This window comes from Dermacentor silvarum, chromosome 7 (assembly GCF_013339745.2).
Source record: "Dermacentor silvarum isolate Dsil-2018 chromosome 7, BIME_Dsil_1.4, whole genome shotgun sequence".
Classification (NCBI taxonomy): Eukaryota; Metazoa; Arthropoda; class Arachnida; order Ixodida; family Ixodidae; genus Dermacentor; species Dermacentor silvarum.
In genome coordinates this window covers 62871383-62888562 of record NC_051160.1, presented here as the reverse complement: position 1 = coordinate 62888562, position 17180 = coordinate 62871383, and the positions used below count along the sequence as shown (strand labels likewise).

General features: G+C 46.8%; 1 protein-coding gene across 9 annotated transcripts in view; it reads left to right on the top strand.

Annotated features, from left to right (window-relative positions):
- The window catches only part of LOC119458913 (zinc finger protein 106-like), a 129201-nt gene that overhangs the window by 59163 nt on the left and 52858 nt on the right, over positions 1-17180 (top strand). For 8 of the 9 annotated variants that reach the window (XR_007467865.1, XR_007467866.1, XR_007467867.1 and 5 more), the window contains one exon: positions 462-617. Coding sequence is in view for 1 of the 9 variants with exons in the window: in XM_049670759.1 (XP_049526716.1) it covers positions 619-819; positions 5588-5648; positions 12111-12283 (435 nt within the window). In the remaining 8 variants the exon portion in view is untranslated. Of the gene's footprint in view, positions 1-461; positions 820-5587; positions 5649-12110; positions 12284-17180 lie in introns of those variants that run through there. The other variant, XM_049670759.1, reaches the window with a different exon arrangement.

The following is a 17180-nucleotide window of genomic DNA, read 5'->3' as shown; positions in this document are numbered from 1 at the left end:
TTCTGTTCAATGTGCAGCTATCTTTGCCACACTCAATGCAAATGCTGCCCACTTCCTTTTCTGTTTCTGCCTTGAAACGCCTTGCAATTTGTAAGATTGTGCCATGTCGTTGCCTTCTCTACAGAAGGTAAAAAAGGAATACATTTAAGCCAGTCTTGCCCCTTGCTACAACATGCCGCAGTGCGCAAGGCAACTACACACTATCAGCAAGTTCTAACAATTTATATTTAAGCAATAGGTAGAACAATAACACTAGCATAGTGTTACTGTTTTACCATTGCCTCTAGCACTGCCCATGCACAGTGTGGCATGCATCTGCAGTCAGTGGTATGCGGTATCGGTAACAGTAATTAGTAAGCTGGCAACACTATGTTAAAATATTCTACTGCAGCAGCTCTTTGCCATCTCGAATGTCTAGCTGCCGAAAGTTGCACAGATCTCGCCTATTTCTTTATATCCAGGCTCCTTTGGAGCAGGTAGCAGCAGGGCACTCGCCGCTGCCAAACAGTTCCAAGCTCGCCACCACCACCGTCGGTGGCAATTGTAGCCAAAGTGGAGCCACCCCCAACACCACCACCTCCTGCCGCGCTGCCTGAAGATGCTGTGCCGCTGGATGCCATGCCACCGGGTGCACTTCCACCGGGCGCCATGCCGTCGGGCATCACTCCTGCGCTGCCTGTGGCAGTCAAGAGCCTGGTCGGCGACCTGACGCTTCGATGCCAGCAGGAGGACGCCATCCGCCAGGAACTTGCACGCATTGAGCAGGGCATTGTCTCTGCCCTCGCCACGTTGGAGCAGCTCAAGAAGAGAAAAGAAGAGGTGAGAGACTTAGGGCAGGCATTGTCTGAGCATTGCTTCCAAGAGCCAAGTCCTTATAGCCACACAGTTCCCTGCAAAAAATTACTGCAGGGAACTCGGGTGCTACTGTCTACAGAAGCTGCAGGTATGGCTGTGCACTTAGTGTGCAGAGGTGAAAGCGCTGCACCAAGTGCGCCATCTCACACCAAACCATTCAGCTGGGCCACCCTGCTCTAATAAAACACATACTTTGAATAAGTCGCTACATTTAGCAAGAATGTGCACAATAAGTGGCAGCCACACAGCCATAGCCGTGGATTGGATCAAATCCTGTGCAGTCCTTTCTAGTGGCAGCGTCATTGGAGTGCGGATGTCTGATGGTGCATTCAAACTAGTTCACCACAAAATGAGGAAAACTAATTGTTTTTGGGCTATCCAATACGTTACGCATGTTCACAAGTGCTTGTCAAACTGACACTCCTTTTAGGGGGTAGTTGCAAGAAAAGCTGTGCGGTTGGCCTAGTCGTACGATCTGCTCTGTGTGTAGCTCATCACTTTAGTTATTTGTGATATGTTTTAGCGCTTGCTTGCACTATCTGTTAATCTGTGTCGATTAATGGCAAGCAGCGTCCTTGTTGCATACTGTCCCAAAGCTGTTTTTCCTGTGCATCGTGCCCAGTCACTTTCATGACGGTGCGGCACGACAATGTAACATTTGCTGGCTCTTGTTAAACTTCTTGACCACAAATCTCCAGGGGTCACTCAAATTTCTAATCCGGCTACCCAATTTTCGGCTTGACAGCACCATACCAAACCATACTTTTGCTACTGCAAAACAGAAGTCGGGATTCGAAAATTTTGGTTTTAGTAAAGGTTAGCGGACACGTGGCGTTCTTAAAATGCTGGTGAAAGTGTTCACTACGTGATTTGCACAGATGTAGTCCAAGAAATCTAATAAATCATCGTTCAGTTTTTAATATATTGGTTGCCATTATGCACTGGTTGTATAGGTCCCGTGGCTGTGCCGCGAGTATGTCCGAATATGAGCGTTTGCAAAATATTGGCATTTGAAAAAAATCAGTCAGAAACTGTATAGCCTAGGCATTTAGTTGTGCATGCAAAGCCAGTTAACATTTTTGTTCCCTCTCGTAATAAAATATCAATGGTCCTCAAATGATGTGGAAACTGGCAAACATGCCATAACTTTAGATTTACCCTGCTGTAAATTAATATCTGTCACTCGCTCGTTCATTTGTTTGGGCTATTTGCTGTAATTTACAATCGCAGATGGTTTCCACACAATTTCTTTTCTGTTCCAGAATGCATAATTCCTGCTCCTAACCTGCTCCAAAGTGGCAAATTTGGTGCTCCCAGAGCAGCTCCAAAAATTTGGAGGACGCTTGAGCTTCGTCTTTAAGAGTGGAGCGCGATAGCATTCAAAGATCCCTGACCGTTTCTCACGCTTCCCGGCAACTGCAGCTTTTGTAACTGTAATGCTTACCGGGAAACGCTGGTGGCGAACGCTATGCATGAAGGCGAGCTTTCTGGTAGAAACACGGCCTTTTGCATGGGCCGATCTTCTGTTATTGCTAGCACTTTTAATATTTTAGTCTGAGAAGATTTAACATAAATGGTATGCGCTGTTGTTGTTTTGTTTCATGACATTTGTTTGGGGGCTGTCATTCTCAAAATTCCGGGGAATAACTTTGTAAAGAATGTAAGACAAGGGATGAGCAACTTTAGTAATAGAAGAAGAACTTTAGTGCCGTATACAATATATATGGCAGTTTTCACTCACGGGACGCCAACACCAGTTACGACACCGACACCTGATTTTCTGCGACACTGGGCCCTTAACACTGTCACGTTAAAACACTTTCAGTCACTTCCACCCTGAGTATGGGAATTACCTCATTTCTTGAATTTCAAGAGCTTTGTTTCTGTGCCAATTGATTAATTTCTACCAAAGATTGCATTATAATTGTGTAAATGCAATTTGCACTTACCAGACTTGTGAACAGGGGCTAATTTCCTTGCTGTGTTTGTAAAACTACCATATTTACTCTATTCCAACATGGCCCCAAATCTAACGCACGCCGCATTTTCGCGGATTTAATTAAAGTAGGAAAATAAAAGTGCTCCTGAATGTCACATGCCGCCGATTCATAAAAGAAAGGAAGGCATCCCCTCCACCATGTTCGCTATCAGAAAGAACGAGACATGCAGAATTTACCTTCACATACGGGATCTAATTTTTTATTGAGCTTTCATAATGAGAGTAAAGCATCATTGTCGCCATTTTCACCTTGTCGGCCACATATACCAGGCATACAGGGGCGGTATTCTGAGGCGCTCTTTTTAAAGATGCTACTATCACTTTCGCAAGACTCTGCATTGAACTTGTTTAAGTAAGCGTCCGACAGCGTTCCTGGCACTGTGCGCAAATAGCAAGCTTGGAAACGCGCCAGGAACGATGGTGGCCGATTATGCCAATGCATCCGGTGCCGAGTTGCACGAAATCTCACGAAAGTGGTAGTATGTCCGAAAGTTCTTGGGCCAGACTACTGCTCTACATCATAGTCGAGCTCAAAATGAACGAAGAACAACCTTCACAAAAACATCCTCTGTCATCGTTTTGTGATGTTGATGACGCTGCTTGTAGCGGCTCTTAAGTTAGGCTGTTGCCAACACCGCGAACGCGGTTTTGCAGTGTGGCAGCAATTTGCGGAGCCATTTTCTCGGAAAAAAAGGAGCATGTTAGATTCGGGCCTAAACACTGTATGAGTGCCCAGAAATTCAGAAAAATGTAAAGCATCATAACTAATGTCACAGTGTTTGAAGCCTCAGTCACGAAAATCCATGCGCTACTACTTGTGGTAGCACCAGAGCGCCTTCTTGAAATTTTTGTACGAAACCCCGTGCTTTTAGCGTGGGGTTTGGGATGTGAACAATGACGCACGCACTAGGCACATCTTTAGTAAGCCAGAACCGTGGAGTTGCCATGGCGTCGGGGAAGCATGCTTGTCTTGCACCCTGCACGCCCGGGTTCAATTCCCACTCAGACCAAAATGTACCAAATATTTCTTTTCAAAGCCATCAATTTACTTAGTTTACAGGAACCTCCCTGAGAAATGTGACGTCAATCCGAGCATTTTTTGACGTGTTTTTACTGTTTGCGCCGTCGGCGATTTTTGGTACCATCGCTCGGTCATGCCACCGTCACCGCCGGATTCTTGTAATGGGGCTTATTGTCACGTGGTAGTGGTGGTCAGTTACACAGTAGCAAAACTGTGAATGACGAAACTCGCTTTTTATTGGGCGAACTTGTGCCCACAAAACAAGTGACACTTGAAGCACAACGATAGCGGCGAACACAGTCGGCGAAATCTCATCTGCAGCTCAAGTGCGTGGGCTTTTATACATCAGTCGTCGAAGGTTCCAGAGGAATCCCTGGTGCCCGCGTGTCTTCTAGAAAGTACTGCACAATTTGCATCGCTCATACAATCAGATGACATAAGCGTCGGTGACAACGTATAAATCATCGATAACATTCGAGAAACTTTCGATACATGCAGGTGCGTCCTGCGCCGAGCGAAAACTAGCATTTGTTATCCGGTGAACAGCTGTCACCGGTGAAAGATAAACAAGTACACGTGTCAACATAATGCTTCCACATTAAAATGTACAGAGTGCACTTGTGACATCGTATGTGAAGCTGACTGGTGGCCAAGGCAGCCACGGTAGTGGGACATTACTGTGAAATGTTGTAATATGTGTTGCCGTTGTTATAGGTGTCTTCGCAACAGTGAGGGTCACATGCTTCAGTGATCATTTAAGATGCATATCTGCACTAACAGTCACAGACATTTGGCATGTGTGGTCCCACCGCTGAATTTTTTTTAATGTTTTATCTTACGCCACATTGGTGTTTTTGGCTCACACAGTGTGAGAAATAATGACTTTCAAGGTCTGCATTTTGACCGCCTGCATCAGTTTCCATCCTCTTAAGTTTTTACACTAGGACTGTCGAGCGCATTTAATTCCAACAGAGCCGTATGCCACTGTCCAAGTTGTGTAATTTGCAGCATCATTTCTCAGCCATGTGGAAGGCACAGGTAAACCTTGATATAAGAAACATGGATATAGCCAATTACTGCATATCATGAAGTAAACAAAAAAATTGGTCGGCCATTCCTTACTTCAGGGAGTGTTCTAGTGCTACTGTAATGAAACCAGAAATGCAAAATCCAGAACACTATCAGTTACAGCGAGGCAAATATTTGTTCACTCGTAGCTCAAAATATGTGTTCTGGCAGCAAAAATGTCGAAGTGCTCAGCAAGAGCAACTTCTAATGGCATATTCTGGTTGCCCAAGCATGTTGTGGCCAGTGGCTTGACTGCCCCCAAGGCCTGCAAGCCATAATGCCACTCCCATGTGATTGCACACGCATTAACAACCATTCCAAGTGCATTTGTAATTTACAGCTGTTGACATGCCACATACCGGCGCGGAAAAGCCACCGACAGGCTATCAAAATCATCAGGAAACAGTTTTCCGGGCTGTCGTAGGCATCATGACTGTATTTCTTTTGCTAACCTGCCGGAACTTCTGACAATATCGGCGTGTACGCTTGAAACGAATTTTTTTATATAACGCAGGTATTTTCGTGTAACACGCAACTTCACTATGATAAGGCTTGATTAGTTTGTTTACGTTTGCACTGGACTCTTTGACTAACTCTTTTTTGTCTTCTTTCATGGTATGCCCCCTCCTTCTTTTCTGGTCTAGCTGCTTGGAAGAGAAGCTCAAGTCAGGAAAGAAAGGCTGGAAATACTTCAGTGTCTTCAAGGTATGATACATCCATATATTTCTCACGCACAGACATCAGCTTTTTTTTTTTTTTTTTTTTCGGGGAGGGGGGCTGCCTTAAAGCATATGTAGTTTAAAAAATGAATGAAAGGCCACCAAAAATTGAAGCAAGCATGCTCACTCATTGCAGCAGCAATGAGTTAGCACACTTGTTCATTATTTAACAGGTATAGTCCTCTTAAGCATTAGGCTTTAGTTCGGCCCCTCTGAACATCTTGTGCCCAAAATTTCCTGAGTACCAGGGCTCAGCCACAAAAGGTGATGAATGTCCACCGTTTCATGGTTCCAGCCTTTTAGTGCTGCTTTGTGTAAAGGAAACCTGCAGAGGCAAAGGTGAAGAATTTTTATACCACTCCAGTTTCCATTAACATTGTACGTCTTCATCTTCAGTTCACCAGGATGTCCTCATTTTGCTGCAAAAACGAATCAAAATGTCACAAATCGCAACAGATGCGCAGTCTGACAAGTTCTGTCTGCAAATAGCCACCTTGCATTTACAGAATTCACCCTGTGTGTAATTTAAAACAATGTTGGTGGACTGGACTTCAGGAGTGCGCCGCAATAAGTGACATTGGCTGCCCCCAGGGACCGCCAAAGTAGAGTTATAGTGTGGGCGACTTGTTGCAGTAGTGGAAGAGTCAGTAAACCCAGTCATTAGATTCGGGGTTGCGTTGGAATAGTGTAAGTACGATAATATAGCTAGGAGGATCTATACACTTTTATATAAAGTGGCTGTACAATAACAATTGTTATAGCTGGTGATCGTTATAAGCAGCATTGTTATAAGCAGACTGCATTTGTTGAAACATGTTTTAACGAGATGCAGCAGATTTGCAAATGGCAGCCTCATTAAAATGTGTTTCTGTAAAGTAACGGATTCTGACCTTTAGTTACATTCATACTTCAAGTGTATAATAAAGCTTTATCAATTTCTTTATTAACAACAGATAGTCCACAAAATATGCTTGAGCAGCTCTGTCTCGCAAAGTCCTTTTGTTGAACAAAACTGTCAGTTTGATGACATAGCGAATCACTGTCTGGACCCTGTTCAAGTGGTGTCACAGAGCCAGTATTTGGTGGTCATGGAAAGCCGTCTTTGTTGTACTTCAAAAGTCTTTTTCTCTGGCATTTTTCTGCTGCTTCTGTTTGTCAGATGACCGCCATGAGATGGACCATGTGGCAGAGAAAAAAAGAAAAATTGAACTCTTGGTTTGGGTTAACTTCCAATGTTTAGTCGATTAATCAATTGAACAATAAGGTATCTCCTATTTATCCGTCACCGTGCATTTCTGCACTTCAAGTCGACTGGTGATTGTTGGAGACAATTTGAATATGTTCCACATGTACTGTAGTATTGCTAACATCGGATAACAATGGGCCTGTTTTTATGAGAGTGCCCTGTGCACCCACCAGGCAATATTAATGTTATATTGCAAGTATGTCTTGTGCAAAAGCAAAAATGTGATAGCACTTATAAATTGGTCACAGAAAAGATCAGTAAAGCAACATTGAAGGCATAATTAAAGCAGCAATAGTGTTTAACTTTAATAGCATCTCTCAACCACTGAGACTGGTTGTGTGGCATCGCTTGCGTTATTGCATTGCATTAAAATTGAATTTTATTCAATGAAAGTTTAGTTTGGACGAAGTTAAAAATTAACTGCAGCGAAATTTTGCACTTTGTTTTAAAAGACCTTGTTCTTAGTAGTGAACGAGAAGAAGGGGAACCGAGAAGCCCGATTTTTATCAATCACTACCATATGAAGCTAACTGATAATAAAGCCAAGGAAAGCACAGGGGAAATTATGCATAGTTTTTAAGGGAAGTGTAGAAGTGATGAGTTAAAGGAAAATGAAAGTGGGTGGGAAAAAAATCTTGCCACCGGTGGGAGCTGAACCCACAACCTGCGCATCACGCGTGCGTTGCATTGCCAGTTGTGCTGCGACGGTGGCTGTTCCGATGTCCACATTCTTCAGTATTTATGCGTACCTGATATAACCCTGGGAGTGTTAGCCGGTGCCACTCGAGGCCATGGCGGTGGATGTGGAACATCTTTTTGGCCGATGGTGTCACATAGTAGAGCAAAGAGGAGGCTCACCACCAAATTTTACACCCAAGATGAGATTACTGTATCTACTCAATTCTGATGCGCACTTTTGTTCTGTCAAAATTTACTAATATGTAACATGCGCATTAGAATTGAATACAAAACCAAAATTGCAGTAGGTGGTCTTCAAATCTCACCCCTAGTCTCGAATCCCACCTTTCAATCTCGAAGACTGCACTTCAGCGTAGTGCAGGTTCTGAAAGCTCCTACGAGTGCCAGAGGTTTGCCATCATTGAATCCCACCTTGTGCAGCTGATGCCCAAACTGCACTTCCAACGAACTCACAGTTGTAACTTTTCTTTGTCCAAGTGAGGACAAATCTCTATTTCTCTCACTTGCATTAAATTCTTGTAGACAAAATAAATCCCCATTCAGGTGCTTTTCAGTGCCGGATTTTTTTTTTTTTTTTTCGAGATGATACTCTTCTAGCGTCGGGTTTCATTCTCAGGTATTATAAAATGAGCACAACAGTTTATTTTTGGTTGTGCAGAACGGAAAAATTTACACGGATAATGGCAAAGCCACTCCTCACAGTCCGGTCCTCACATTACTATCTGACGGCAGTGACATGGCGGGACAGAAATAGGAAAACATACCGGTACGTCAGTAACACTGAAAGGGTAAATTGTGGCCGTTGAAAATTTAGTTCCACGACATTTCGTGCATATTAATAATCATTCAAAGTGTACAGCTGTAAAACTGAGCAAGAATTTTTCATTCATCAGTGAGCTTTGTCAAGTTTACATGCGAGAACAGGCACATTAGATATGAGAATGTCAACTCTCTCAAACTTACCATACTAGGAAAGCACAAATGCAGTCACTTGAAAAATATATCTGATATATATAAAACATTGTGAGAAATTATGAAGAAAGTGAAATCACTGCGCGATGATACCAAGGGAAAACACCCAGCACTGTGTCATTTCATCGACAGCACATAGCTGACTCCCCCACCTTCCAACTTGTTTTACTGAAACGCTTCACACATACAGCCGACTCCCTTAATTCGACCCTTGTGGGACCGCATGACTTGGTCAAATTATTTGAAAGGTTGAATTAACAAACGACGACAAAATGGAAAACTTCAAATATTTTTTATTCCTTGAAGCAGTACTAGTTAGGAGATGTATCTCATCGCACGGTTTTCAACGAACTCCTTAGTGGGTCTACTTTTTTGTTCCTTGGAGTAGTCTGTCACCTTCGACAGACTTTACTTGAATACTGTATTACAATAACTATACAGTCGAACCTCGATATATCGAACAGCGCGGCGATCGCGAAATAGTTCGATATATCCAGAATTCGATATAAAAAAAATCAAGTAAAAAATGCGTCAAAAACTTGTGGAACACAACCAATGAACCAATCATGGTGCAGTAAGTACTCACTTGAGGATTCAAACAAAGCATTTATTGCGTCCGCTTAAAATACTGAAAAAGGGTAGCCTGCTTTTTGTTTGCAATGGCGTGTTTGACGACTGCGTCCTCAATGTAATCCAGGCGATCCACAAGTGATAGGCCGGTGCCTTCAATCGCGCCGCCGCCGCCACAAGGGCCAGAGCAGCTATGACCTCAGCTGATGTAGGGAGCGGGGCATCATCAGCGCTTGCGGGATCCATCTCGGCAGCGTTTTTATTTGGCTGCTCAGCAGTAACTTTGGCGACGATCTCCACATCTGTCCGCTCTGCTGTTGTACCAGTGCTGTCGTACTCAATGTGCTCCTTGGTATGCCAAACGCTTCTGCGACGCTCGACTTCTTCTCGCCATTCTCGACGCGCTGGATTGCTTCTAGTTTAGCAGCAAAAGTCAGAGTCGTCCGTTTCTTAGCGTTTGCAGCCATCGTTACACACACCACGACGTGCGACAGGCCTAACTCCACACACACGAACACAACGAGGCTACGAGCGCAACGATCGATGCGACCAGGGATGCGACGACGGGGAGGAGCTAGTCCAACAAGTGCAGTGCGTCGACCCGTCGACGCTGCAAGGATGCGGCGTGCGCACGCCGCTACGTTCAAGTGGCGCTCTCGGCGCCATCGATGTGTGCAGTGGTCGTAAACGCCCACCGCGCTGCCGCTAGTTTCGAAAGTGTTGCGGGAAAGCTCGCCGCCTGTCAACGGAGCGCGGGCGGTCTGGGGTGGCCGAGTTCGATATATCCATTATGCGTCAAAAATCGTTCGAAATAAAAAATTAAAAATGCATGCGATTTCCCGCGTGATATAGGAACCGTTCGATATAGGCAATAATTCGATATATCCGTGTTCGATATATCGAGGTTCGACTGTACATGTTGTCTGGATTCTGCAGCGGTGTGAGCTGCTCTTGTTATCTTTGCTGAGGAGCTGCTTGTCGGGCCACACGGCTGTCAGAGACTCAGCATGTATATGCGCCTTGTGCCAAGGGCTCAAGTCATACGCTGACCAATCACTCTGCTTTTTCAATAAAGAGCTTTCTCTCTCTCTCTCTCTGCTCACGTCGCCTGCTACAGGGCAAATTGAATGCCATTTACTTAATTGACTACATGATTAGCAGCCCATACCTTTGTCTTGAATACTTTAGCACACATGCACTACTATGCATTTGTAACAAACTTGTAATATAACTGAAAAGCTGAGTAAGCTATCGTATTGCCTGTTTTATAAATAGGAGTGCCAGTGCTCAGCGACTGAAACATTATACTCAGACAGCATGGCAGCCGGCGCTTTTTGCTCCACCAGTGGTCGCTGGGTGATCGCGTAGGAGGCCAAATGCATCAACATGATTCTCACTTTCAGGTCACACAAAAATGCATCATCTTGGTGTCACCAGCGCCCACCGGTGACGCAAAAAGGTGCTGGCCACCATGTTGTCCGAGTATTGCGTGTCAATCGCTGAGCACTGTACATTACTCCTGGCTCATCCATACTCAAATTCGGTGCAGAGATAGTATTTTGCTCTATATTTACTTTAATACAATGTTTGTGGTCATTACCAGCCTGTTTTGTCCACAGCAAATCTGTGATTACTAAGCACACAGCACATTTATCTTGGAAACACAGCACCAGCAGATGAACATGAAGCAGAAAGATTATTGACCACAGGTGCTGTTATCTGTCCGGCTTCGTCTTTATCTGCAGGGAGGTGATCTTGTCATTACGTGCCACATGGGCCCACTCTGTGTATGCTCTGCCCAACTATGAACATGAACATCCAAATGGTTATTTTACAATAAGACAAGTTCGCAGAAACAATGTGTCATTATTCATTGGTCTGCAGCCCCTAAAGCAGCATGTACCTAACCACCGCTCTTTAGCATGCTGCGCCGCCGGGTCGATCCGCGCCTCTTGGCAGGAACCCTCCGTGTCAGGCCTGGTGGTGAAGCATAGAAAAAACAGTTTCTCAAAATATTACCTAGAGGGAAATCTGACGCCACGGTCTATGTGAGTTTCCTAATAGGCATTGTGCCACCTTAGAAATGCCAGGATACGGGTGTCCGGGGCTTTGTTTCGAACGTGGCTTGGCCTAAAGCATGGTCGTGGCTGCACAGATAAGTGCTCCTAACATAAAATATTCACAGAGTTTTTTCATTCACTCGTATTACGTCTTTCAATAAAATGTACTCGCCTCCACTGCGTAGGCAAGTGTTGGTAAACAAGAACAGATGATGAACAGTCGCAAAGCGAGCGCGCACCTTCTCGCCTGTTTTCCAACTTTAGTCACCCACTGGTACTTTTTACGTTTCATATAATTATAGATGCAAGCACAAGTCCGCGTGATTAAATGAAAAATGTTTTTATTTAATATTAAGGAAAAAACAGCTCTTTACATGCTGCTTTAGTGTAGAATAGACTCATTGTGACCTACGGAACGGTGCTAGCCAAAGGTGCCTTCAAGGTGGCCTGGCTTTGCAAGAACAATGTCGATCCAAAGCCGCCACATCCCAGCATTTCCATGCGTACAACTTTCCCTCTAGGTAATATAGTGAGAAACTATGGGAAAAAAGAATCTGTACTGCAGAAGTCAAAAGGATAAAATTACATACGGGTTTACAGCAGAGGTGAATTGCCGTTGCTACGTGACACCTGGTCAGGCGGGGCATAGGCAGAACGGACCCATCTCGAATGCACTGCAAATATAATTTCCCTCGTCTGCAGTTGCTTTGTTCCCAAGACAAGCTCAACAGGTATTTCTGCAGCGAAATTTCGTTACAGTTAGCCTTTAAAAATTTGGCCAGAAAGTGGGAGGCAGCTGTGCCAGCCTGCCAGTTCTTTCCGCCCAAAACAACTTGTTCCTAAGCAGGAAGCACAACAGCAGAATGACCTGTACATTATTTTGATTGCTTTTATGTAACAGGGGCTGCATCAGCACTGCCAGGTGACAGTCCACCCTTGCTGCACTTCACGCTGCCAGCGCAAAGTCCCACAGCTGTGGAGATGCTTTCCTCGTTTGGCACCAGCGGCACCGATGCGATGTTCGGCACCTCGCAAGCCCCGCCAGGTGGCGCTCCTCCAGTCATCATGGGACAGGTATATATGCGTTTGGTTCAATTTGCACGCTCCAGTCATTTACATGAGCGCTTCTCTTGTTCATTCTTCCGTGTACATGCGTGCATGTGGTGTTTGTAATCAGCAACTTGAGAAAGTGGTATGCTTTGTATTTAGAATCACAGTTGCAAGGACCTCGATTTAGTGAGGTCTGTCATGCAATGAATTTCCTTCATCCCCCAATAATAATTCCATTGAAGAGCACTTGTTTATTTCTCCAATTTAGCACAGTAATCTTTCTTCGCAGTTTTCATTTAACAAGTCCACACGTAACACATGTATGTACAGTGTGGTCCGCTGTTAAAAGGAACACTGTAATGTGCAGCTCTTACTGAATAGAACAGCACAAACAGAAGGAAGAAAAAACCACCTCGCGTCTTTCCTTGTCCTCTATTCGTGCTGTTTTATTCAGTATGGATTACCAACATAGCCATTAGTATACAGTAGAACCTCGTTGATACAATCCCATTTCGAGCTTATTGCTTGACAGCAAGTGCGATGAGTGACGACTGGCACAGGGTCAAATGCCTCCGACATTACGGGCATTTGGTGTGTATACTAAGGCACAGGCTGGCGAGGACAGCTACTGGGAATTACAAAATTTTCCTAGTTAAGGGGACCCAAATACAGTGTAACCCTGATTATACGACTTTCAGGGGACCACGCAAAACCGTCCTATAATTAGTGAAACTAAGAATATAGGCAGTGACGCTCAGTCTTGCCCAAAAAACTGGTACAGACCGCCTGAATAAGCACGCGGCACGAACCTGCACTGCTAAATTACCGTATTTATTGATTGTAATGTACCCCCCGCGGTGGCTAGTTAGCTATGGCTGGCAACGAGGTCACGGGATTGTTTTGTTTTTGGTTGGAATCGATGCTGTTTTCGCTGTGCTTGTGACTGGTTACGATGTCGCAAGACCCCACAGCCTTTTGCGGTTTGACTCAGCGTTATGGCGATGCAGCACGTTCGGTATGATGGCTGCTTCCAGAGACGAGCAATTTTGATGGCCGAGTAGCTGGAAAGTCCGCCACAGCTCTGTGTCACGACGTCAACGAGTCGACAATTTGCGGATGGCGGTACCAGCGGCAGGCCTTCTCAAATGCGAGGCCAGTCAGAAAGGATCTGTGGAACTTGAAGTGGCCTGGTACTGACCCCCGAATGAAATGGTTGTGCAATCTTTTAAGAAGTACTTAAATCTCAAACAAGTTCGATGGCACGGAAGATGACATGATTCTTGGGAGATCACTTTTGGAGATAGTTTCACTTTCGTGAGAGTCTGCTCGTCCCAGCATCGAACACCAAAGAACAGTGCTCTTGGCGCTGATAGTGTGCTTAGGACAGCACCAGAAGCACTTGGCGGGGATGCTTTCAGTGCCGAGTCACGCGAAATTTCGCGAAAGTGAAACTATCTATGAAAGTGATCACCCGAGAATACCGCCCAAGGAAAGCGCCGTCTCCTCTTCAGACGACGATGAGTGAAAAGAACTAGTTTCCGAATTGTGATTCCTTGAATAAAGGTACCACATCTTTTTCCTTTTATCTCGTGTTATTCTTATTATTTCGCGTGACTGGAAAATCACTCCTCGTGTTACATTCGGGTAAATACGGTATTGCACACTCATTATCAGCCAGCTGCAGTGTGCTTAAGGGCCAGCCTGCGTCTGCTATGGCTTTCATTTTTTTTCTGTCTCTCGTATGGTACCAGAGCTCATACGAGGCGAGGTCGGCGTAAAATTGTGTCATTTAATCGAGGTTTTTAATAGCTTATTTCTATGGGCGTTTTGCCGGGACCAAACCAATGCCATCATAAAAGGTGGCTCGTCACATGACCGGGGGACGTATAATCCAGATTCCACTGTACACAATGTTTTAGCATAACAGCTTACTAGTCTAGTTTTCTAACATGGACAATGCAAATGCAATGTTCCAACATAACAAATTCAGCTAACTTTCTTATAAATGCACGTGCATATCATTATTCAATTCGATATTTGAAGCTAAGTATTCATATTCCATTTGTATTCGAAAATTTTGATATTCACACACCCCTAGGGATAACCCAAACGCATCACCGTTCCATTCCATCTTTCCCTGCTACAGACGGCATGAAGTGAGCATCATGTTTGGCTTTCGCAGCATCATATTCACTTGGCGCCCACCAGCTCGATTTCGTTTTAGTTTCCCGTCGCCATCTTGAAACACTGTGGCTACGCAACAGCAAAACAGAGTGCATCGAAGTATTCGTCTCGTGCCACGATTCTCGCTGAGTGAGCACGTCTAAACTTCCCACCAAAATACCCCCCCTCCCCCGAAGAAGTTGCTGACCCAGACCAAATTCAAGGTGTGCAAATGTAAGCTTGCAGAAGCAGCAAAAACGAGAATGTGCGTCTCGGGCTGCTTGGACCTCACCATCTCGACACGCATTGGCGTCTCGTACTGTAATCATTAGCACAACTGGTTCTCGTTACATAGATTTCAGGAACAGTTGTGTCTGCAATATTTTTTCAGTAATTCGGATCATACGTTTTCCTGGATAGTACGTTTTTCCTCACTTTTTTTTTCTCCTAAACTTATGAACGAGGTTCTACTGTATTCTGTGCAGCTCTGATTTTACTTGTGCTCTAGCTGTAAGTGACGGCTGACGCTATGTCGATGTACTCTACAGGGGTGTAGAAAAGGGGCCAGTGACGCGAAACACAAATCATCTGCTGTAAAGAAAGGTGATTGTACATTTGCCAGAGGGAAGATTTTGAATGTAGTCTGCACTCTGTGGAGATGGGTTTGCACAAGGCTTACCCTACGAGCGACGGTCAGGAAAGGGCACGACGCTCCTCCACTCCGCAACGCACAAAGGCGCTACGGCAGGGTTCGTCGACTCTCCGACACGGTGCAGAGAAGGCTCCGGAGTCAGATCGCCAACAAACACGGGTTTATTCACCCAAGGTACAGCTCAGTGCTACAGTCACGGCGCTTACGGGCCAAGGCTCGCCGCAAGACCGATCGAGTACGCGCGCCCGCTGCGCTAGGGCTAACCGGGTAGCGGTCCGCCAAGCGCGATAACGAGGAGTCGCGAGAACAAAGGTCTCACTGTAACCACCTCGTTGCGAGCCTGTGAGCCTCTGCCTGCGGCGAGGAAGCGCTCAGCGGACGAGAGCTCGGGTGGAGAGGGTGCCCGGGGGCCGCCGCGCGGGAGGCCAATCAGGGCGCGTCCCGGTGACGTGTCTCGCGGGGCGAGTCCAATCCCGGGGGGGAGAAGCACGGTTTGCGCGGGAAAGTAAGTCCGGCGCGCTCGCCATGTCCGCCATGTTGCCGTTACGGCGGCGGTGCCCGGGGATCGAGCTAAGCGCCACGCGCGAGCTGGGGGACGAGGCGCGGGAAGGCACCTCGATCCCCACATTCCCCCCTCCTAAAGACCGAGGCCAGCCTCCAAAGTGGCTGACCGAGGCCAAGTGGCAAGGTTGACTCAGCCAAAGAGGGCTAAGCCAACGGGGCAAAGTCCAAGAGGGTGTCGTCGTCTTCCTCAGGACCAGGACAGGGAGAAGGGGCCACAGCAGTCCAAAAAGGTGAAGACGTCGCTTCTCTTAACACAAAGCCAGGGGTTTGCCTTGGCCACCAAAGTTCCGCACACTGGAAGGACCCCCTGCCAGGTGGAAGAGTCGGAAGCCCAGGAAGGACGGGGCAGGGCAGCACCATGGTACAGCCAGCAACACTCGAGGTCCGCCGGACTGGAGCAGCCAGGAACGCGCGAGGCGTGGCTGCCATTTTGGCGCAGCAGCCACCACAGAAGTCACTGGGCTCCCCGGATTGCGCAGGAACAGCAGGCCGGGATAACCGGCAGCCAGGTCAGCAGCGGCAGCCGGAGTGACCCTCCTCGGCCAGGGGTCAGCGCCTGATTGGGGACCAGCCACAATTAGCGGCAGCCTAGGCAGCAGGAGGCAAGGCTGGCACGGGTTCGTGGCCCCCAGAGGCAGGAGTCATTCATGGCGGAAGGACCAGGAGCAGCAGGCCTTGAGGTCAGCAACAGGCTGGCATGGTAAGACCAGGGACAGCCAGCTTCGTGGTCAGCAAGACTGGTGGCACAGTGGAGCCAGGCGCAGGGAGCAGACTGGACGACGCAAGGTGGACAGGAACGCCCCCCGGCATAGCCGGCGTGCCAAGGAAGCTGCCCGCCTGGCTGACAGCCCAAAAAGGGGCGTTTGCCAGGCTGAGGCTTGGGCAACACATAAGAGGGTATATTAGGCCACATGGGCCTGTCACCGCTTCGATGTGCGCCCTTGCACCGTAGCTACATTTCTCCATTCACCGGCATGGTAGGGAATGAAGTCCAGCTACCTGCTAGTGGGAGAAAGCTGACTAGGCGCGTCAGAAGGCGGGTGAGCACGAGAGGGTATATTAGGCCAAAAGGGCCTGTCACCACTTCAACGTGCGCCTTCGCACCGTAGCTGTGTCTCTCCGTTCATCGGCGTGGTAGGGAATAAAGTCCGGCTACCAGCTGGTGGGAGAAAACCTGCCTAGGTGCGTTTCCGTAGGTTGTACCGGTGGCGTGGCCTGGGGCCAGCCGTATCACGGTTTGCCTGCGGTTCGTTGACCGCCTCCCCCTCTCCCCAGTCGTTGCTACGGGCAACGAAAGGTTTGAGGTCCGAGACGTGAACTGGACCGCCGACTGGTCTCCCTTGGGAGTCAGCCAGCTTGTATACCAGAGGGGACATTTTGGTCTCCACTCGGTACGGGCCCAACCATTTGGCCGACAGGGAGGCAGAGATGCCTTTGGCGGCGTCACTCAAGACATGGTTGCGTCTGAGGACGAGATCGCCGACACCATAGTGCACGTCCCTATGTGACCGGTCGTACTGGGCTTTTTGTCCAGCTCGCGCT